At 32.8% G+C, this 24,493-nt stretch overlaps 2 protein-coding genes, 1 non-coding gene and 1 pseudogene across 5 annotated transcripts; 3 read left to right on the forward strand and 1 right to left on the reverse strand.

Annotated features, from left to right (window-relative positions):
- Positions 1-538: 538 nt before the first annotated feature.
- On the forward strand, positions 539-3,234 carry AT3G43540 (initiation factor 4F subunit (DUF1350)). 2 transcript variants are annotated; one of them, NM_114222.4, is made up of 9 exons: positions 539-896; positions 974-1,177; positions 1,267-1,324; positions 1,402-1,464; positions 1,762-1,837; positions 1,967-2,082; positions 2,212-2,301; positions 2,545-2,676; positions 2,780-3,234. In NM_114222.4, exons 1-9 carry the CDS (start codon positions 649-651, stop codon positions 2,912-2,914), a joined length of 1,122 nt encoding a protein of 373 aa, NP_189940.1. In that variant the 5' UTR covers positions 539-648; the 3' UTR covers positions 2,915-3,234. The 2 variants fall into 2 exon arrangements, with proteins under 2 accessions (NP_189940.1, NP_974379.1); NM_202650.2 differs by having other exon boundaries at positions 539-1,177.
- Positions 3,235-8,063: 4,829 nt separating this feature from the next.
- AT3G00690 lies at positions 8,064-8,559 on the forward strand. Its single transcript, NR_143847.1, has one exon. It is a non-coding gene; the product is annotated as an uncharacterized misc_RNA (transcript).
- Positions 8,560-10,354: 1,795 nt separating this feature from the next.
- On the reverse strand, positions 10,355-16,773 carry AT3G43546 (annotated as a pseudogene; the record flags this gene model as incomplete). Its single annotated transcript has 1 exon — positions 10,355-16,773.
- Positions 16,774-18,513: 1,740 nt separating this feature from the next.
- AT3G43550 (GDSL-like Lipase/Acylhydrolase superfamily protein) lies at positions 18,514-19,936 on the forward strand (the record flags this gene model as incomplete). Its single annotated transcript, NM_114223.3, has 5 exons — positions 18,514-18,757; positions 18,848-18,978; positions 19,067-19,291; positions 19,380-19,639; positions 19,743-19,936. The coding sequence occupies 5 exons, from the start codon at positions 18,514-18,516 to the stop codon at positions 19,747-19,749; spliced, it is 867 nt and encodes a 288-aa protein (NP_189941.3). The 3' UTR covers positions 19,750-19,936.
- Between the last annotated feature and the right edge of the window lie 4,557 nt (positions 19,937-24,493).

Consider the following 24,493-nt stretch of genomic DNA (forward strand, 5'->3'; position numbering starts at 1 on the left):
CAATCAATTTCGATCACAAAACCCAATCTGAAATAACTCGGATCCGATTTTAACTTACCCAATTTCTTAGTTTTCTACAGATATACCAAGATCGACGAACAGATCTGTCGTTGTCGTTGACGAGAATTGAGAATTGTTTTACTGGATTTAGATTTACAGTGAAGAAATAAGAAAAAAAAACAGAAAAGAAAGAGAAGAAAGAGATCGTGAATCGATTTTACCGCAGAGAATTTGGAAAACCTAGTGTTTTACTAGGGTTTTATTGGATATGACCCAAATACAATGAGCTTGGATAATTTTGGAATCCATTTATATTGGTTGGGTCGTAAATAATCAATATTTTTAAGGTTTTCTATGTCATTTACTTCTTTTACGGATAAAAGAAAATCATTTTTTTTTCTTTTTTTATAATATAAGTATATAAGATTACTCTCCACTAAAAAGGAGCCCTGAAAATTTCTTTCCACTACATTATCCACATTATAAAACCACATATTTAATAATTTTTTGAAAACTGTTATTTTTGCAATTCACCCTAATAAAAATAACTTTCTGTGAAAAAAAAAAAAAACTTGTTAAAAAAAAAAAAGTCTGACTAAACGTTTGCTTCTTCTTCTTCACACAAAACTGTAGGGAAGAAAAGGAATAATGGAGTTTGGATTAGCCACTTCGAGTTTTCTGGGTACTCAACTAATCCCGGCCACTCTGTTTAGCAAACGAGCTCGAGCTTTGTCTCTCACCGTCACAGCGACCGGTGGCAGCAGAAACAATAAGGTTTACACGAGGCTTGATTCTTGTCTAGTGATTCCTCCTCCTCCTAAATTCAAGAAACCGCGTGCTATTGTTAAATTCTTGGGAGGTGCCTTCGTCGGAGCTGTTCCTGAACTCACTTACAGGTACTTTGATTCTCCGAGTTCATCAAATTTCACATAACCTAAAAGATGTTGTTCCTTTGTCTCTGTGTGATTTGTAGTTACCTTAAGGAGCTACTGGCAAAGGAAGGGTATTTGATAGTATCTGTGCCGTACAATGTTACATTTGATCATGAACAAGCTGCTAAGCAAGTTTATGAGAGGTTTAATTCATGCTTGGACACGATTGTCTCATCTGGAATTCCAAATTCAAACTTGAAGCCTGGAGATTTAGCTGACCTTCCTCTTTTCTCAGTTGGTCACAGGTGTTCAACTTTTCTCTCCTTCCTTAAACCTTATGAATTCTCTGTGTCCTGAATTCTGACTAGTGTCAAGTTTTCAACTTTCTATACAGTAATGGTGCACTGCTCCAAGTTTTGACCGGAAGTTATTTTGCTGAGAAGATACCAAAGGTTAGGTTGATTCTAATCTTCTCTTTGTCTTAATTCTAAGCAAGTGTGACAAAAATGTAATCTCTCTCTTGTGAAAGGTTAATGCCATTATTTCATTCAATAACAAATCAGCGACAGAGGCGGTTCCATATTTTGAGCAGGTAAATATTATCATTAGTCTCTTAAGCTTTGCTTGGTTTAGAGTGTATTAGTGATAAGTTCTTGTCATTGTTCTCTTATATTGTCCTATTTAAAACCTTCACTATATGACTCCAATAGAGATCACAGGGTATGTACTTGATGTTAGCAACCTGTAGCTTATATTATCAGAGTCTAGGCTACAAAAAAGTAGCTCAACGTTCTTACTTGCGATCTTAGGGCTGGTACTATTATCTTCACAAGATTGATTGATGAGATTATGATCGCTTGTATCTTAGATTGCCTATGTTTCTCTGCAGCTTGGTCCTCTCATCCAGCAGATGCTGCCAATGGTGGAAGCTTCTCCAGTATATGAAATGGCTCGAAATGCTTCAGGTGATACTACTTACGCTACAAAGTCTTATTCAAATAGTCTGTCAAACAATGTAGATTATTAGTTGAGACTTTTATAATTCTTGAGAATCAAAAGTAGCTAATTATCTTTGCAATTGTGCTCACTTACAGGTGATGTTTTGAAACTCTTACTTGACACAGCTGGGACAACGATTCTAAACAACGATCAAGAAGCTCTTAAGTCATTTACTAAATTGGTGGATCAATTGCCATCAGTATTTGGTGAGGTATTTCTTCAGTAAGGGACTTCTTGACTTCGTATCGAAGATTGAGCTTTTTTTATGTAAGTCCCTTGTAATTGGCCTAGCCTTAAAAACAATTGAACTTTTCGTTCTTTGTTTCGTTGTTCTATGCAGGTAGGACAAGGAGTGTCAGAATTCAGACCGTCACCACTTGAGAATCGCAATTGCTTCAAGTGCTCCTACAGCGTTCCACACACTCTACTGGTAATGCACACATTACAAGTTCATTTATAGTTATATGAACTTGACGGTTCAAAGAGTGAACAACTGCTAAGCAAACTGTTATACATGTCTGAGATGATTTCTTGGACATAGAGACTGTTTGTGTACTCATTACTAATCCATATTGGTTGATCTAAGAAGCATAGAAGTGAACAGTATCTGTCTGATTAGAACCAGCAAATAATACAAATATTTGATCTTTGTCTGCTGCAACATTTGTCTCAGGTACAATTCAACTCCGATGCAATCGACGAGACTGATTTGCTCGAAGAAACTCTTAGGCCTCGGATAGAATCTATTGGTGGTACACTTGAAAAGGTTCGGCTGAACGGAAACCATCTTACACCTTGCATACAGGTAATAACCAAGCAACACTAGAGACTCTAGTAGTTCTGCAGTTAACAACTTTGCTCTATCATTTCTACATCCTGTTAATTGAACTTGATTATGTATCTTAAAGGATCCAAAGTGGCAAATTGGGACTGTGTACACGCCAGCAGACGCTGTGGCTCAGGCGCTAAAGACCATTCCTCTTAGCGAAACTCGAGTTCTTTCCAGGACGATCGTTGACTGGTTTAGACGGTTTGAGAATTGAGCTGTCTCATGTAATGTTGAAATCAATGTTAAGATTTATATATACCGACGAACAAGACTAGCATTGATCAGCTTCAAGGCCAAAAAACATGTATATACATGGGCGACGTCTTACAAAGATTTCCATTGTTAATCACCTTTAACACAGAATATCAAATATTGGTCATTGGTTTATGGTTTGAAATCAAAGTGTAGGGAACTGGGATATTGATAACTAAATTTGGGTTTTACCGAAATAGCTTCCAAAGTACAAAAGAAAAATGTAATTTAAATCAGAAATATTTTCTCAGATGTTATAGAAAAGTTGAAATATTATTAGAATATCATACATTTTTAAAAAATTATTTCTTATGTTTTTTTGCCTTTGTGTAATTACAATTAACATAGTTGCTTAGTATTTTTTAATTATTATTTTTATTCATTTTTAATTAAGAAATGATTAATGAAAATTATGATAATTCACGTTATTAAGAGAAAAGAAAATAAAGTCAAGTCATTAACGTCATTAAGAAGAACCTTTCGGTTTTCCTCCATGTTATTATTTTTGCGGCAAATTTACATGTTACGACTGAGTTATAATGCTTCACGGCTGACGAAAGATTGCGTAAATCTACATATTACGGCTGAATTATAATGCTTCACGGCTGAATTATAATGTTTCACGGCTGAGTTATAATGCTTCACAGAAGACGAAAGGTTGCATATATCTATATATTACGGCTCAGTTGTCATGAATAGACATGTTTGTGTTTCTTTATCCAATTACCGGAACCAACTCTACACTCTATATCGTTTGTGTTAAATACATATTTGTATTTCTTTACCCAATTATCGGAAACAACAATTCCTGGAACCGGATCAATCATATCGGCAGAAGGATGAAAGAAAACTACCAAACAAACATGTAAACGAACATGTAAATCACCCTAAATAAATCAGCCATCAAAGAAAACTATAAGTCAGTCGCAACATGAATACTATTACAGTAATTAAAAAACAAAAAACGGCAAGTTAATTCAGCTGTTTAATGTCATAACTCAACCGACAATCTTGAACTCAACCGTATCGTTTAATAAGTCGGCCGTAATTGCATGCTATTCTAGTAAATAATCTTTCGCTACTAAGTTAGCTGTAACTAGGCCGAGTCTTCCGTTAATCCAGCTCATTACAGCTGATTTATGACACTCGAACGTAAATCAGGCGTAACGACATCCCATAACTAAGCCGTCTTTAATAACTCAGCCAAAATTTTGACAAATCAACCATCGGGTAAAAACTCAGCCGTAATTTAGGCTGAGTTATGCTCGAAATCTCATAACTTAGACAAATTTTACTAAGTCAACCGTAACTTAGGCAGGGTTATGCTCGAAATTCCCATAACTCAGACAAATTTCATTAAGTCAACCATAACTTCAAGCTGAGTTATGCTCATAACTCAGCCATTTTTCCTTAAATCAGCTGTAACATACCGTAACTCAGCTGTCATTGCCGCTATATCGCTTTACGGCTGAGTTCATTAAAACACGTGGCAACGCGCTTTTGCTGACGTGGCAATGTAGTTCCTCGTAATTATGTTTTTTCCTGTAACGTTTAGTAGGGACACGATGGGTATACAAAATATACCTAAAATATGATAGTAATAAAAAAGATCTGTGGTTCTGGTAAATACACCTAATTTCTATAACATTTGAGTAAATCTCCCTTTAAATCATCAGTTTATCATTTTTTTCTTTAAAGCATGAACTCTGAACCTAGTGATTAAAATCCTCAATTCTATGTTCAAGAATTCTCGTTGACTAAGCCAATTGAGTCACAAATTCTTTATTTTTGACTCCATCAGTTGATCTAGAGACAAGAGATTACTTCGAATTCAAAGAAGATGAAAGAATCCAAATAAGAAGAGAGAAAGAATCAGAAATCGATTTTGGGAGTCTAGGGTTTGTGATTTGGAGAATTTCTAACAATGTGCCTTAATTGGTTTAGTCAACGAAAATTCGCGATTAAATATTGAAACAACCCGACCCGATTTTTTAAACATAATTAAATAATCCTATAAATAATTAATTAAACCAACCAATGAAGCAACATTTAAACAGCAAGTCAAAAATATTATTTATGAATAAATAAATAATTCAACCAACAAAACCAAGAATGACTAACAATCCTAACACAACCCTAACCGGATTCCAATAACCAAAACACAAAAATAAACCAAACAAGTTCCTAGATCATCCTCTCTTCCTTGTCATGATTCCACGATCACACTTTATCTTTACTTGCACCAAAAAGAAAGAGATGCGTAAGTATTAACACAAATACTTAATGAGGCGATCCTCCCATCTACGAGCTATACACACAAGCAAATAAAAGGGATATAATCACAAATACAAACCAGTCATTGAACAATTCACCCAAAACAAATCATACAACTCAATCGCTCAGATAAGCTCATGGTCACGCATTCACCTTAACAAATTGATCCTAACAACAATTAAACCCACGAGAGACTCTCTATGCGTCTGAAACAGTCCAGAAACGTCCTACAACAAGTCACACAACCAAAAGCAACCTTGAAGCAAACTGGACATGAAAATCAGAAACAAACAGTCTCAAAAAAGAAACCCTAAAATACAAACCAATCGTTCACTATCGAATCCCTCCGGTGAAACGCTAGCCTTAGAAGTCACGAAGCTTCCCACAAAATCTCGTGCCGATCGGAAACCAGATGAGACCAAGACCTCAGTTACAATCTCCGCTGGTCCTAATTCGCGTATGAGAAAACGTGTCTCACGAAACTGCGAATAACTCAATAATCCAAATCCATTTCTGAAAAATGGAGAATGACGATAAAAGACTTGGGAATAACTCTACCAAATTTTGTTACCTTTGACAACGATTTGATAAGCCGAAACTGTTTCCTCCCAAACCCTAACGATTATGGTCCTTCTCTTTCTCTCTCTTTTTCTCCTTTTAAAACGAAAAGTGGCTAATTAAAGCCCTAATTTCGAGTTTCCTTCTTTTCTAGGCACACTCTAGGGTTTCCATTAACCCAACTGATTAAACCGGACGATTTAAAAATAAACCTTAACCGATTTTCCGGTTCACGGGCGTTACAAATATAATTGAAAGTCAACATAAAATTGAAGATTTAAAATCACAATTGAAAGCTCAAGAGTTCATGCTTTAAACCATCGAAAATAGAAACTGATGATTTAAATAACATTTTTCCTAAAAGAACAATATAAAATATAGATCAATTGTGGACGATACTATATTTATAATGCAAATCTGACTTTTTATCGGCGCAATCGTGGACGAATGTGCATGTGCATACCGGCGCAATCGTGCATACCGGCGCAATCGTGAGGGGACCGAATTCATCCGACCAGTATTGCGACAAAAGAACAGAATAATCTCATGCAGAGCCTACAAGTTATATCAATGCCGCCTTTATTGGACTCGTCGCTGCTCTGATCAGTTCTTCCCAACAAACCTACGTTTAGATTTTTTTTTATATCATATCATTGTATCATATAAAATTTAATAAATATTTTCACGTTAGACTTTAGTATTTCACTTCTTTCTATTTAGTAAAGTATATATTAGACCGTAAATATCTAAGAAACTATAGTAGCTAGCTAAATTAACAAATATAGCGAATTTAATTATTACTTTTGTATTTTGTACATTATCACTTAAAAGAGGCGGAGGATTCATGGTGGTCGACGGTCGGCTAGGGTTTCCTGGTGGTCTAGGAAGACACAAAAATATTACAAACAAATAGGAAAAAAAACATCAAAACGCAAAAGTTGGGGATTCAAACCCAGGGCATGGGATAACATACCCAAGCGTTGCCACCAGACCATGACGATATGATTGTAAAAATGATACATAGATTCCATATAACTATATTAAGACGCAAGGTTGAAATTTAACACCGTTAACTGCTTTTGTAACGTCCGTCAACGGATGTTAAGTAACGTGTCGTAATCTACAAATAATTTAAAGATGAGGTGTTTTTTACCAACTATAAATAATTAAGGTATTTTTGTTCCAAAAAACATATTAGAGGTATTAAACGGTCAAATTTAAAATAGATGAAGGTTTTTTCGGGGTTTTCCCTTATTTCAAAAGAAAAAATGATAATATTTTAAAATATAAATTCTTTTGTCAATATACTATATAATAAATTATAATTTTTGAATGATATTATAATTGCGGTGACTGCGTTTTGCGATGCGGGAGAAGTGCGGTGCGGTTCAAATAGTAACGAAAATACATAGATACACATGTATATATAGACATTTTGATATTGTTACAGCACTGTTGCGGTGCGGTTTTGGGTGCGGTCTATGTCACCATTCACCATACATATGTATATTTTAATATACTCTATCAATTCACTATGTATACTAAATTATCTCAACATATTTCATGTATTTACTATATTTAGTATGAACTTTATTATATGATATGCTATTAGAAATGTTATTTTTCAACTTTCTTTCTACAAAACAATAAAATGAAATGAAATGAAATTATTGCTGTGAAAATTAGTTTTCAGTATTCGACAACTTTTCCGTAAAGATTACCATTTGAAAGAATATAATTTGACAATATAGGTTTAGTATAAGATGTAAAATAGAATAACACAATATGTATTTAAAGTAGAAACTCTATAATTAATAATGTTGGGATCATGAAATTTATTAATTTATAGTGATATTAATTTATCGTATAAAATAATATTTATTAATACATAGGATAAATTAAGATTTTTTAATTTATCGAAATATTTACGCAAAATATAATACTATATTCTTTGTAAAATATTTTTTAATTTAAATTTTCTTATACTAAATCATTTTCAGTCATTTCTCTTTTCCACTAAAATTCCTATATCACAATTTACGTATCTCACAAATGTATCTTACTGATTATTTCTATAATTTTAAATAGTAAAGTGACTATTTTACAAATTAAAATAGTTTAAGAAGTGTGGTTCAAGAATTCTTATCCTAAAAAAAGGCAAATAGACTTTCTTTTTTCTAAAAACATAATTTACAAAACAAATGTGTGATTGGTAACATTTTGCGGTTTTCCAAAAACACTCTTAAAATACGCAATTGTAAAAGTCTCCAATCAAGGCCTAAGTTTCAAAAGCATATGAAATCTTCGACTCATCGATTTTCAAATCGGTAAGAAAGAGTCACCCGTCTCTATATTGTTCAGCCTCTAGGTTGTTGTAGGTGTTAGAATTGATTTTAGCGAGAGCTGTCCCATCTGATACAACAAACGTAACACAAATTTCTTCGTAATAGCCATGAGATTGGAGATGACTGAAAAGATTGGGATTAGTAGACTAACGTCAAAACCATGAGGAAGAATGGGAGCATTCTCATAATTGCTAATCACTTAGATTCTTCGACAATCTTTCTTCAATTTATTTATTTTAATCTCTAAAACAAAACAAAAAAATACAAATCAAAAATCAATTTATGGGTTATTTTGATTATTTTCTAAAGAAAATACCACATATATTCTCCATTTCGCTAGATTCAGATCATTTTCTCTTTGTGAGGATGAATTTTTCGGAGGATTCGAAGCATTTAATTTAGATCATTTTCTCTTTCTTGGGCCGGAGGATTTTTTGCAGATCAACCGAGACCAGAAAAGATTTGACAAAATAAAATAAAATAAGGTTTAGATTTTCTCACAACAAAAAAAAAATAAATAAATAAAAGTCTTTATATATTGGGCCGGCACAAGCCCAAAAACCCAGAAAAAATATTATGTAGAGATGAGTAAATATTCGATTCTCTTACAAATGATAATTAAGAATAAGTTCTCTCCAATATGCTAACAATTAAAATAATAGAAAAAGGAGAGAAGGAGAACTAAACATAAGAGAATCAGCACTTCAATCTCTCTTTAGAGGGGCGGTGAGAGTCATTTGAGAGCTCACCGTTAAGGGTGCTCTATCCACATTAGACATTTTAATTGGGTGTTTTCTCCTATAATAAAATAGAGAAAATTTTGAAAAACAATCTCAACTATTTTTTATTAGAACGTTTAATATCCAATAGTTTTCGGTTGGAAGAAAAATACATATACTAATTACACTATGCAATTTAATACCCAAAACATAAATTTTGTTATTTTCATAATCACAATCTCACAACAAAAATAAAATTTGAATTTTACCCTTACCATCTCAATTAATTATTAATTTTTAAATGATGTGGCATTAATTTTATAATTTTACTGAAAAATTAATTTTATTAACTTTTTTTACATTGTCTCAAAATTTTAAAATTTCGTTTTTTATTATAAATTTTTTATTTTAAACTCAACATAAAAAATTAGGAAAAAGTTAAAATATTTCTTTTTACAATCTTATTCCATCATTGCAATATCAAAAAAGACGTTTTTTCTTGGGATTTATTCTTCGATTCTAGATTTTCTCGAATAATCACTACGAGAATCGCCGATAAAAAATCTTCATCGCCCTCTTTTGCCAACATCAAATTCGATAATCGTTCACGATCTCCTTTTAATACTATCCAAAATTTCAATTGCCATTAAAATCAATTTGATTTCATTCGTCGTAATCGATATGATATCAACAAGCATTGATATGAACTTTTTCTTCGTCGTGAGAAACTCTCTATTCGAATTTATTTTTGACAAAATCTCAATCCATACCTCATTATCTTTCTCAAGATTTATCAATTCATAAAAATAGTTTTTTTTTTCTTTTTTTTACCTTTTTAAAAGATATTTTCTAATTTTGTTTTTTCTTGATTTTTTTTGGGATAATATAGAAACGAAATATTGATAAAAATTAAAGTTTAAACTAAATAAAATTAATGAGGACAAAAAAAAAAAAGTTATATAAAATTAATGCTACATCACCCAAAAATTAATAGTTAATTAAGCTAGTAAGGGTAAAATGAGATTTTTATTTTTGTGGTTAGATCGTAAGTATGAAAATAATTACATTTAATTGTTTGAGTATTAAATTGAACAATTTTATTATAAAGACGGAGACGATCCCAACTCAGCGACAAAGTGATGATTTCCTTTTCGAAAGGAGAGGGAACTCTAGGCGACGAAGGTTGAGGAATGACCAGAAATCAAGGGAATCGATGCGACGGAAGTTGAGGAATGACCGGAAATAGGTTTTTTGGTGACCGGAAAAGAGATTTGTGGTGTCGAGGGAGAGTTTGATTTTCAGAGAAAAATGATTTGCTTTTGTTTAAGTGTGATGAGAGTGGCGGAAAAACTAAAGTTTTTTTTTGCCGTCTAAAGTGAATGATATTAATAAAACTTAGTCTCACAATGGAATACAGAACATGAAAAAAAAATAGAGCATAACAGCCCAAAACAAAGCACTAAACTCCAAAACAAAACAGCTATGTGAATCAATCATGACTAAACACAATTATCTTCGTTTTTCTTCTTCAATCCGAGTAAAGAGCCATGTTGGTCCTCCTCTAGCTAAATAAGAATGCATCCGTCGATCTCTTGTAACGCTTGAAGTTATCTAACGAGCAATTTGATTTGCTTTTGGCGCTGAGAACATGAAGGATATGTCCATGAAGTCCGAAATGAGACCATGAATTCTATGGAGGTAAGAACCATAGCGCGACCAATTTAGAGGATCCTCGATAGCTCTGATGGCAGCACCACAATCTGACCAAATCTCAATGTTATCCAAATGCAAATCTGCTAAACTGTGTAGCGTCCAAATGATCACTTGTAACTCTGCAGCAATGCGATTCAAGACAGGCATAAACACATCTCTCGCATGATATTCAACATCGCCATGATGATTCTTGACTATCCAAGCACCACCACATATATTCAAGTTATTTACCCACGAAGAATGCACATTACACTTGAGAATAGTTAAAGGGGGTTTAAACCAAAACTTTCCAAACCGACCCTAAGCTATTCCACAATTGAGAACCTGTGATGGTGCCTCCCTCAATTTCTTCCACACCATTGCTTCTTCAAAAGCATGAGCTACCAAGGCATTCAAATCACCTTGTTGAGCAGCGTAAAGGATTTTGTTCATATCTTTCCAGATTCCCCATAATATCCAAGGAATACCCCTTCGCACATTAATGTGTATACCATCATCACTCATTACTTTCAAAACTAAAGTGAAATTGACAGAAATAGAATCTGAGAATCCTTGAACAGGTATTGGTAGATTAGCAATCCTCCATACATCACGGACTAGCCAAGAATGAAACAAAACATGGCTGATCGACTCCCTAGCATTCTGACACTGGCTGCAAATAATATCCTTATTTATACCATGGGCATGTAAACATTCTGACACTGCCAAAGCACCGAATAAAGCTCGCCATAAGAACATTTTAATTTTTGGAAGAGTTTTAATTTTCCAAATCTTCTCTTTAAGAAATTTGTACTCTTGTTCCTATGGAGAAAGCGTTACGGGTACATGTTTCTGTTGCGCTACTAACCAACTCCCACTCTTTACTGTATAACACCCGTCCTGATTATAACCCATATGTGACTATCTTCCATGGCAATGTTAGGTGGAAACGATAGTATTCTAACAACATCCGGCGGGACAAACAGCTCCGCTAACAAAGATTGATTCGAAGAGCCTTGAGGGGTAATAAGTTGAAACCGTAAGATCTAAATCTATAAGAGTCTTTTTGTTAAAATGTTGTCGCGGTATTTTGTCAAAGATCCACTTATCCATCCAAACGTTCGTCGACCTTCCATCTCCAATGTTCTTTAACAGCCCTTGATCAAGTAAATCTCGACCATGCATGATACTCCGTCATGCATAAGAAGGCCTAGAGCCAATGAGAGCCTCCATAAAGCCCTTCTTCCTATAGTAACGTGTCTTATACACTCTAGCCAATAAAGATGTGGGTTTAGTAAGGACTCGCCATGCTTGTTTTGCTAACAACGCTTGGTTAAAACCCCCGATATCGCGAAAACCTAAGCCACCATCTTTTCTTGCTCTACACATCTTTTCCAAAGAAACCCAATGCACTTTCTTATGTTCTTCCTGAGAATTCCACCAAAAACTCGTCATTGCACTAGTTATCTGCTGACATTGGTACTTTGTTAGCCTAAAACATGACATCGCATACACCGGTAGCGCCATAGCAACAGATTTAAGCAGAACCTCCTTACTACCTAATGACAGAGTCTTGGCATACCAACTTGTAGTGATGTATGCTAGCAACACACTTTTAGAACCACTAAAGCACTCGGGAAATCCTAAGTACATTCCTTCTCCTCCTTCTTTAGTGATACCCAAATATAGACCTAGCACATGCTTCATAATCGGATGAATCTTATTTCCATAGATAATCGACGATTTTTGCAGATTAATTTCCTGCCCTGGACATCCCAATAGAGCTTCAAGCATTTTAAAATTTTTGTACCTTCCCTGAAAGTAGCTCGGCTCATAAACAGGCTATCATCTGCTAAAAGCAAATGCTGAATCGAAGGACATCTTCTTGTGAGGCACAAATCGGAAATACGACCTTCAGATTCAACATTTCTCATGATGTGAACAAGAGCCTCCGCAAATAGGAGAAAAAGGAATGGCGAAAGGGGGTCACCTTAGCGTAGACCCCGTTCTGGTTTAATAAAACCATAAGAATTCCCATTCAGCAGCACCGAGTATGTAACCAATGTCACACATATAATTATCCAAGCAACCCATTTCCTATGAAATCCAAGACGTGTGAACATCACTTCCAAAAAATTCCACTCCACACGGTCATATGCTTTGGATATATCAGTTTTGATCGCCATAAAATCTTCATTACACGCAGGATTAGTATTTAACGCATGTATCATTTCATGTGCCAAAAGCATATTATCTGATATTAATCTTCCCGCCACAAAGGCACCTTGCGTATCTCACACAATCTCCGGAAGTATAGCCTTTAGCCTGAAACACAGAATCTTTGAAATTATCTTATAAGATACGGAACATAAGCTTCTTGGTCGAAGGGAAAGAACCAGACTCAAAAAAATCCTTCATCTCTTCACAAACTTGCTGCCCCACAACTGACCAATACGACTAAAAAAATAGGTCCGTCATGCCATCAGCGCCTGATGTACTGTTTCTTCATTCGTGACCCGTTTTGTTGAGGTTGCATTCAGCTCAGCAGCATGCCCGTCTCTGACCCAGGGCAGCATGGTCAAATGCCTAAGGTCCAAAATAAAAAAGGTCCAAATTTTTTTTTTTGTTGTAAGATTTGGGAAAAAAAAATTAGAACAAATAGGCTCATTATAAAAAAACGTTTAAGAACAAAAGGCCCAAAAAAAGTTAACCTACTTAATTAGTAAGAGAGGAAATCAAAACGTCGTTGGTTTTTGTGACTCACTCTCAGATTATGATCAAAATCTGAAACCCTCTCAAGTCTCACCTCACGATTCACAAAACAACTAATCATCTTTTCTTATTCATCAATTTATCTATTTCAAGCAAACTGCAGTTTTGATTTTATATTTTAGGTAAACTTTTCTTGATTCTAGTAATCTTCTTTTACTTACCAATCTACTGAACACAATGGAAAAAATTCTCATAGCCATATCTAATATTATTTTTCATTTTTGGATTTTTATAGTGGTTGGATCTTGGACGCAGAACGTCACACAGTCGATTTTTTTAAAACGTGCATTTCTCAATTCACAGGTGATATTGTTCTTTTTTATATTTAATCATGGTGTTGTGTGGGAATGACAAAAAAAAAGAGAAAAAAACTGAAAAACAATTTATAGAATCTCAAGGAGGATCTATGGAAAAGTTTGTTAAAAAAAGATCTGCAGCTAGTGTGAATTCTAGTGAGGCTGGTCCTAGTGTAGCACCTAGTTTAAATCCTCATGATCATTCAAATGAAAATTTAGATAATAATGTGAATGAGTCTCATGAGAACATGTCAAATCCATCTAATATGGAAAATGTGAATGTTGATGATGAACTTCCTCCTTTTGATCCTCCTTCACCTCTTCACGAACTTGCTGACCCACAACTGACCAATACGACTGAAAAAATAAGCCCGTCATGCCATCAGCGCCTGGTGCACTGCTACTCTTTATACTGAAGGCGGCTTGTCTTATTTCTTCATTCGTGACCCGTTTTGTTAAAGTTGCATTCATCTCAGCAATAACCGTGTAGTTCATCCCAGCTAGAAGGTCTGCAGCATCATTAGGCTGGGAAGAAGTAAAAAGCTTCTGAAAATAAACCACTGCTATATTACCTTTGGACCCATCATCAAATTGTTCGACGTCATTCTCATCAAACAAGGAGAAGACTTTATTCTGAGCCCGTCTGCCTTTAACACAGCCATGAAAATATTTAGTATTTCGTTCACCATCATCAAGCCATTTCTCCGAGCTCTTTTGTTTCCAATATACTTCCTCTTCGCGATATGCATCAGCTAATTCTCTTTTCCACTTAATTAGAAGGAAAAATCTGGGAAATTGTTTACTCCCTTCCTCCACTAGCTGTTCACGTAACTTCTTAATCTTGGTTTTAGCATTCAATTGAGAAGAAGAACGTTTCCAGCGAGACAAGGATCGACGACATGATGCAAGTATATCAAAAAGACTTGTAGGACCATTTAAAGTATTACAAGTCCAACCTTGTTTTACAATCTCTTTGATTTCTAATTTGGATACCCATCTTCGATCAAACATGAACCGCCCTCTAAATTATTGTTTTTCATTAACAAACCGAGTTAACACTGGACGATGATCAGATCCTACTCGCTCCAAATATTCAGAACTCACTCGTGGGAATAAACGGAACCAATCAGCATTACCAAGAGCTCTATCAAGCCGAATCTGAATCCACATACCATTGCGTTTACCCGCCCATGAGAATTTATTCCCAGAAAATGGAATTTCCTGCAGCCTACAATCATGTACCATGGTACGAAAAGGCAAGAAAGATGATTCTTCTTGCGCTGGACCTCCAAGTTTCTCGGAGTTCTCCCATATCTCGTTCAGATCCCCCATAACAAACCAAGGTTCATTTCTTGTAAGTCCTATGTTGGTTAAGTTATCCCAGACTTCTTGTCTTAAGTTCCAAGCACCATCTCCATAGACAAATGACGCATAAATTCCAAGGACCAAAACTTGATCTTCGTGTCGATGATTCTCTTATCTGAGTGTAACACTTCTATGTCGTATGACGATTTCCAAAATAAAGCTAGTCCACCACTCAAACCTTCAGGATCAACGAGGTGGGCATTATCATAACCCATCCACTTCTTAACTTCCAAAACTCGATTACTGGAGTTCTTGGTCTCCAGGAGGAACATAATATCCGGGAAATGATCACGCCTCATTTCCTATAGAATTGGAATTGCCAGTAAGCTCCTCAATCCCTGACAATTCTAGCTCATTATACTCATAACTAATTGGGCGGTTCCTCACGCGGAACCACCTCTAATTCAGACCGCTTAGCAATCTTTGGTGATGATACTCCTTCCTCAACTTCTTTCCTTTTCAAGGACAAACCTTCTTCCCCTACTTGTTTAATTTTTCTCTGTAAACCTGTGCACTTTCCGACCTTCTTGAGCTATCTTAGCAGCTTGTGCCTTCCTTTTATGCTAACTAGGACGACGTCAATATTTCTTTATCACCTCTCTTGCCCCGGATAGACTAGCGACACCGCCATATTTAAAACCCATAGAGCAAGAGGCATGATCAATAGAATTTCAACCGGAGCACTCTGAGCAACCACCAACTGATCTGATAATGACATCGTGTTCTCACCTTTGTTTCTTGAAACAATATCTAACGTTCCCGAAGTAGTCATATCAGTTTCTTTATTACCAAAGTCAAAAACCAACCCTTTACCTTTATTCACTTCAGTTGTGACTATTGTAGCAGGCTCCAACCTTAGGAGAGTCTTCCTACCTTTAGGATCCCCTTCTAGATCCCAAAGTAACTTACAAACCCTATCAATGCGGACTTATTTTTCAGTAGCATCTACCACTGACAAATAGCTTCTCATCTCATCAAGCACCTCTTTAGATATCTTAGGTCTTCATGTGACAACATCAATGCCCACATCGTCGTTTGTTAAAACACCATAGAGTGGATCATCTGGGCTGATTTATGAAGTTACACTTCCTGTTCCAATCGTAGCCACATTCATCCTCCCCATAGCATTGGCATGCCGGTTCTAAGTATTCAAAGGGCATCTCGATCTATCATGAGTCAGCCTCTAGCATTGGAAACAACGTTTTCTCACACGTTCATACTCCACACCAATAGTTACCATTTCTCCAGTAGGCAATTCCACTTCTTTGAATTCCACAGTGACTTATTGATATCAAACAAAATTTTCACCCATACAAAGCCTTTGCTCTGAGGCTTTAATGGATCAAAAGCCACCGTTCTCACTTGCCCAATACTTTCCGCAATCTCTTCAAAGGTATCCACAGTATAGAAGTTGACCGGAATGTGACGTAGACGAATCCAAAGGGATAAGATTTTCAAGTAATCTTCTGGTGACTCTCCACCCATCTCTCAAGGACTCCAATCCTCGTACTTCCAAGCTCCACCCTGAAGGATAGCCTCCAGATCATGTTCGTTATCAAAAATATATTGAAAATTTTCCTCAGATAACGATATACCCTGAGCTCTGTTATTAATGTGCCAAAGTCGTGGCATATCATGAATGAAACGCGACATCTTCTGGTTTTCCGGACAGAGTAACCTTCCCATGAGGCTACAAGCGTTTCTCTCACATGAGCTAAACTTCGGTAAGTTCTTCAGTTTTAGAGGTTTGTTCTCTTTAATCGACATCTCTTGCAAAGCTTTGTCCAAAGCAAACACCATCTCTTGAGCCAAAAGCGAGAGCAAACAATTTTGCCAAAACAATTCAAGGGATCTCAAAGCAATTGTGCGGCGGCGTTTCTTGGAATTTTTTAGATCTAGGTTAAAAACCAATAAAATTGGAAACTCACGACCGACTATGATCCAGAAAAGGAAACATAGCAAAACAAATCAGGTGGAATAAGGAAATTCCCCAGTGACCACCACCTCTCTCATCGAGCTTTGAAAGCCTCTAATTGAAGAAGAGGAACCTAAGCCCAAACAAGGGAAATCCTCCAAAAAAAAAAATCGAACTTTGAAAGCCTCTAAAGTTTTGGCTAAGTGTTTTGCCTGTAAAGTGATTTTTTCTGCTATAGTAATGATTTTTGGGTTGCCGCCTAATGAAATCATTTCCCAGCACTAAATTAATGCTACAATGTAGTTGCCATCCGATTTTATCACTTTTAGTAGCAGTTAGTGAATTAGTGCTACAATCATCTGCTACTAATGGCCAAATTTTTTGTAGTGTAATGTTTAGCTTACTTGATTAAGTTCTTTTGAATCTTTATGATCATCACTCTCATTTCCATTTTTATTTTCATCTTTTATTATTTTATAATTCTTCTAAACATATTTTTTATTCTATTTACATTTTTTTCTTACCAAATTTTGGATGATATTTTCTTAACTGAGTTTTTAATAATTAAAAAGGCCACAATTATAAATTTAGCCATAGGCCTCTCAAGGATCATAAGCACGGCATTGCCTAGAGAATCTAGCTCGACATTTGCATATGGTTGTTGATAATGTCATCGTCTAGATTAGGATCCTTCTTGTAGATGCGGATGATCCTGTTGCTTGTAGGACAGATCCTTGAAACCTTCTTGTCCATACAAAAACCATCTTTCGAACAAGTCGACTACTTGTTTTGACGTAAAGACTATCACTACCACCAACATAACACCATCTCATATAAGCAGCGTGTTGAAATCTAATGGTAATGATCTTTCCCCATTTCTGCAAGACGTTATATAGTCGATTGTTTGACTTTTCGATTTTTAGAGGTAATATTTGTTTCAAACATAAATACCCAATGCCATGAAGATATATATGTGGTACAAAACCAAGTGAGAGAAGTCATGGTTAAAATCATTTAGCAAAAAACAAAGTCATGGTTAAAATCTTTATTTGTTTGAGACAAATTGTGGAGAATTGGTTTTCAAGAATCTATTAACCATTATAAAACGTTTCAAATTTTTTTATGTAAATGTTTTTACTTTTCTTTTTGTTAGGCAAGGCAACAAATTATGAAATCTAACGTAATGTGTGGTTGGTAACAAGTAAGTTACCGTTGAGTGTTGTTGACAAAAGAGAAAATTGAATTAATTTACATTACTATATTCTGAGAGATCATGTTCAGTTAGACTACCATATTACTTATACTTTTCTTTGTGTCTTAATTAATTTACGGTTTTATTTATGAAATTGGTGTTAATCCCAAACATAGTATTTTCACGTGATATACCATTTTGTTACCATTTTATTGGTAAGAAATAACAATTAAATTTCGTTATCGTTCCAACTAATATCAAAGTAATAACTAACTAGAAATTTCATATATAGAACCTAACAACTGTTGTTTGAAAGAGTTATTTTTAGAAGTACAACAAAACGAAACCATTAACCATGTATATATGTGGACATGTCTTTGAATGTAAAATGCAAGCCAATCTCGAGGAAAAAAGTTACAAACCAAAGAAGAAGATGAAGCTTCAAATTATATGGCTCGCTTTGGTTTTAATCGCCGTTGAGACTTATGCAGTTAAGCAAGGGAAAAACGTAACGATCCCCGCGCTAATAGTTTTTGGAGATTCAATAATGGATACAGGAAATAACAATAATCTTCCCACTCTTCTTAAATGTAACTTCCCTCCATACGGTAAAGATTATCCTGGAGGCTTTGCCACTGGAAGATTTTCTGATGGAAGAGTTCCTTCTGATCTTATTGGTAACCATTTGAGTCATTTTTTTATAATTTAGAAAATTATAGATTATAGCTATTTATATATTCTGATAAGTATGTTTAAAAATAATTTAGCGGAAAAATTGGGATTGGTTAAGACATTACCAGCATATATGAATCCATATTTGAAGCCACATGATCTTCTTAAAGGTGTAACATTTGCATCTGGAGGAACCGGTTATGATCCATTGACAGCAAAAATTATGGTACAATATATCTTATGTTTCACCATCACGATCATTAGTTTTTTTTATGGGTGATTCCTTTTTCGTACATTTATGTTTATTTTTGTAGTCAGTGATATCGGTGTGGGATCAACTCATATATTTCAAAGAATATATATCAAAGATCAAGAGGCATTTCGGAGAAGAAAAAGCCAAAGATATCTTGGAACATAGTTTCTTTCTCGTGGTGTCTAGTAGCAATGACCTTGCTCACACTTATTTAGCTCAAGCTCATAGATATGATCGTACCTCTTATGCCAATTTCTTGGCTGACTCTGCTGTTCATTTCGTGAGAGTAAGTACTTTATTTGTAGTTATATATATATCAATAATATATTGTTATACCCACTAACTACTTTATCTTAACTATAATTGATAATTAGGAATTACATAAGCTTGGAGCTCGAAAAATTGGAGTGTTTAGTGCAGTCCCTGTTGGTTGTGTTCCACTCCAAAGAACAGTTTTTGGAGGTTTCTTTACAAGAGGATGTAATCAACCTCTAAACAATATGGCAAAACAATTTAACGCAAGACTTTCTCCAGCACTAGATTCTTTAGATAAAGAGTTGGATGGTGTTATTATTTACATTAATGTTTATGATACTCTTTTTGACATGATCCAACATCCTAAAAAATATGGCAGGTCCATCTAACATAATTTATATATATTTAAAATTTATCTTATAATTCATTTTTATTATCTATTTTAAACTAAATTTTATTTAAATTATCTCATTTTGTTTCAGGTTTTGAGGTGGCTGATAGAGGATGTTGCGGTAAAGGACTGCTCACGATCTCCTATTTATGTAACTCATTGAACCCATTTACGTGTTCTAACTCTTCAGCTTATATATTTTGGGATAGCTATCATCCAAGTGAAAGAGCTTATCAAGTTATTGTCGACAATTTACTTGACAAATATTTGAGCAAAGTATATTGATGTTGAGGAATCAAAGAAAATTGTTTCTTTTTGTCTCATTGTCTTCTTTTTTTTTTGGATCTCAACTCATGTCTCACTATGTATTCATTTTTTAAAATTTAGATATTCAATGTATCATTCATTTTTTACTCCTCAGATTATTAACTTTAAGACTCATCAATAAGAATTTGCATCTTATTAACTCACGAGATCATGACACGTATCAAGTCTAACGATAAGATGTTTCAATGTGTCATTAAAGATTTAACTTTTTAACTCTCTTAAAAAAATAGAGAACCTAAAAAGTAAACAAATTTACATATATTAATTTTTATGTCTACATATATATAAGAAATTCTTTTTACTAACCAAAAAGAAAATTAACAAATTTGTTTTTACATGTGTTATTAGTCAATTAAATAAATCTAGCATGTATTAGTTTAAAACAAAATCATTAGTATGGATAATAACTAATAAAAAAGATCACTGCAGTTTAAAATAATAAACTAATTTATTTAACATATATTTAATTGGGTAAAATTGTATTTTTCAATGTAATATAATATTTTATTTGAATACTCGATGAGAATATTTGTATAGTTATATTTATTTTTTAGTCTAAGAATTTTAATGCATGTAGTCATCAGTGAAAACACCAAAATTAGAAAAATAAGTCTTAGAGGGATTGATTTTTTTTTTAATATGATGAAAATGTTAATATAAAATTTTAATGTTTTATTTATAAATTTTAAGTCATTTAATATGAGTTTGATAATAGGTAAAACTAACTGATGAGATTATAGAATATAGCAAAACTATATCTTAAACAATGTTTCATTTCTAAAACAAGTTGTGGTTTTTTTTTTGGTTCATTATGTTTTGTTATTTGTAATTATTTTAATATGAAGTAATTATATTGATTAGATATGATATACATATTATTTTGATATAAAATTTAAGTACTTATCTATTTAAATAACGTGTGCATAATCAAAATTGGGATTATTATGATGAAATAAATAGTTAAATTGTATAGCAAAATATAATCTATAAGATTAAAATTTTGGTTTTAAAAAATTACTAAACAAAATACAGAAAAAGTGTGTTGACTACTATTTAGAATTTAAATATCATCAATAAGATATAGTTAAAGTCATTAAGGGGGGTGTATTCAATCAAACATTTTAAGTGATTTGTGTCAAAATAACAAATCCTATGTTATTCAATTATAAATTTTTAAAAGTCTCATGAAATCTAATGTTATCGAACTTGTGATTTTAAAATCTACTTTAAAATCCTCTATTATTGAAAACATTTTAAAGATTGAATTATTTAAATTTTAGGGGATTTCCTTAGTTAAAAATAAAGAATTTTAAATCTCATGGTTTTAGGTGGAATTTGAGAGGATTTTACAATAAACTAGATTTTAACTCGCGGTATACCGCGGGACGATTTAGTTTTTTAAAAGTAATATATATTAAAACTTGCAAATTTTATTTTTATAAAATATTTATATTTTACAGTTTATAATTGTTATTAAGTAACAGTATACCACGAATCCATGAGATAATTGTTAAAAAACTGAAGTTTTAACCCCTATTAAAACAGCATATTAATAATATTTTTAAATTTTATAAATATTGATTCAAATACATCCATCATATAACTCAATTCCAAAATAGAACTCGTTCTGTAATTTTTTTACCGTCCCGTGATTTTTTTTAAAAATAGTAATTTTTAAAATTTAAGAATAATTTTTTATATAGAAAAGTTTTGCAAATTGTATCATTCTCTAATACATTTATATCTATAGTTTAATTTTATATATAGTAACATTATACATACCACATAACATTTTTGGTTTTATATAATCTTTTCTAAATTAGGATGATTTGATATGTTCAATATTAGTGGTCTTAATAAATAATAAATTAAAGATTTAACCCGTATTGAAACGGTGGATTAATTATATTTTACTTTTTTATTAATGTTGATTCAAAAACCCGTCCCTCCAAATCCGTCTTGCCAGAAAGCTATTTATTTTGTTAATATTAATTTTATTAATGATATGACTCTGAATTAGAATCTAAACATTTTAGCTAATAACATAGGAGTGCACCATATTTATTTAATAGGAGAATGTATCATATAACCCGAATGCACTTTTATCCAAATCCACCAAAAATGTCTTGCAAAAATACTATAGAGATAAGAAACGATAGTCGATTTTGAAAGGTATAAGATTAGTTAAAGAATACAAATTGAAAAGGTATATTACACTTTATTCGAATATAGTATCAAAACTTATATAACACAGAGATTTGATAATTTTTTAATTGATGAATACTTTTTTGTGCTAATTTTTATGTGATTAAGATTTAATTGATTTCGTATATAAAATATTAAATTGACTTATTTGTTTATAATTTGGTAACAAATAGATATTTGAATATTCAATATATTTTGCTTCAGTTTAAGAAATTTTTGATGATCCGTCTTTAGATCCAATAAGCCCTATAATCTAGATATTAACCTGCGGTATATATTTTAGTTAAACTAAAATTTTTTATTGTAAAGATGATTTAAAAATATTTGATATTATTTTATTTGATTTTAAATGTATAGTAAACTGTGAATTTTATATGTTTTGTTGATATTATCTATATTGTTTAGTGTTTAAGATTATACACTTGTAGTTTGATTGTTAATTTAAGAGTTTCACCTGTAGTATACCATCTTGTATTAATATCGATCTAAACATAGCATATATATACTAACAAATAAAACTACACAATTAATTGAAAATATATACAATAAATTATAAATTACAAAACTACAAGAAAACAAATATATACAAAGTTTTTAAATATACCTACCATACATATATATTTTGAAATTTGAAATATTAAATTTCTATATAGATGTTTTTTATATTTGAGAAATTATTTTTAGTTTTTAATTTTTATGTATTCCAAATATAGAAAATACAATAGAAAAGACTTATGCTAATTATTTTCAATTTTCAGTTTTTCAGTTTGTATCTATTCCAAAAATACAATTGCAAAGACTTATGTGAATTCTAGAGAGATCTATAATTTTTCAAATATAGAAGATGTCTTTATATATATAATTAAATATTTGAAATTTAAAATATATTATGGTAAGTTTATTTAATATTTTTAATTTTTTTTTTTAATTTTGTTGTTTTTAATTTATTGCATATATTTTTAATTAATAGTATATTATATTTGTTAGTATATGTATGCAATGTTTGTTATTATTGTAAATTATTGTCGTAGCTCAGCGGTATATTGCCCCATATGAGTCCAATAGGTCATATGTTCGAGCCATTGTGGACGAGGATTTTGCATCATTATTTTCTAATGAAACGACGTCGTTTTGGAGATCTAAAAACGACGTCGTTTCGATTTAACAGAAATTTGTAACAGAAAGTTAATGCTGTTAACGGAAATTTAACGACGTGCCCAAAATGGCCAAGTCAAATGAAACTTTGTGATGTAAATGACATTTCGAAAGTTCATGCTTTTTTCGTCCCAAATTTGAAAGTTCGCGCTTTTTTGACATTTTTCCCAATTAAATTTTGTTTATTATACTATTACTCTATTAACTTTGAGCCAAATCAAAGATATGCTCGTCATTTGATACTTATTTACTTTCTAATTCATGAACTGAAACTTTTTCGTTTAATAAACTATTCATATTTTTGCATTTGTCAAAAACAGATTTCAAGATTGAATTAATTGATGATTGAAATATTTTTTTGTCAAAAATGGTAAAGAGATTCCTACCCAAGTCCATGGTCGCAGCTTTGCCTATATATGATAGATCTAATATTGTTTCCATGTTCGTAGCTTTGCCTATATATCTAATATTGTTTCTATGGTAACAGTTTTTCCTAGTGCAATAGTAAAATTTTGGTGGAATTCGTATAGCGAACAAAAAGTTAATACTGGCTGCCGTAGAAAAAAATGTGCTAGAACAAAAGGGAAATTGGCTTCAGAACCATTGATTAATTCAACTCAGCCCTATAAGCAAAACAACTTAGGACTTCCCATAATTACTCTTTGCAAAAGTTTTTAAGAGATAGATACTTCCAAAAATACAACTTCACTAATACAGTAAAATATTGTTTCTCTTTCTAATGAATGGATAAGCACCATATCGACTTGACCCCTAAGTTTTTACCCCATGCTACTCGTGGAGTTATTTGATATATTTTGGTGAAAATTATATTTGAGTGATGATAGTTATTAAATATAATCGTATAAATTATAATGTGTTGTTTTCTAAATTTTTTAAATTACCATTTAAAAAAATTCATTTTTCATATTCAAATTATTGCCAACACATGTCTTTGTATACTCTTCATATTTCTTTTTGTTATCTTTATTGTCAAATTTTCATGACCATGGTAGTCGTTACTTTCACCGTCTGCGTCGTTGTTATTCTCTTCTTCTTCCTCTTCCCCTTCCCATGTCTCGTCTTTTTCCTCATTTTCTTCCTCATTCTCTCCATCTTCTTCAACGTAAAACATTCGTTATTATGTGCTTGAAAAGA

The sequence above is a fragment of the Arabidopsis thaliana genome, chromosome 3, assembly GCF_000001735.4.
Source record: "Arabidopsis thaliana chromosome 3, partial sequence".
NCBI lineage: Eukaryota > Viridiplantae > Streptophyta > Magnoliopsida > Brassicales > Brassicaceae > Arabidopsis > Arabidopsis thaliana.

What these genes read in the sequence shown, in the direction of transcription:
- AT3G43540 (NM_114222.4), top strand. Translation starts at nt 649, where the DNA reads ATGGAGTTTGGATTAGCCACTTCGAGTTTTCTGGGTACTCAACTAATC. An exon ending in GTTCCTGAACTCACTTACAG is followed by an intron (nt 897 to 973) that starts GTACTTTGATTC and finishes TGTGATTTGTAG; the next exon opens with TTACCTTAAGGAGCTACTGG. An exon ending in TTGCTGAGAAGATACCAAAG is followed by an intron (nt 1,325 to 1,401) that starts GTTAGGTTGATT and finishes CTCTTGTGAAAG; the next exon opens with GTTAATGCCATTATTTCATT.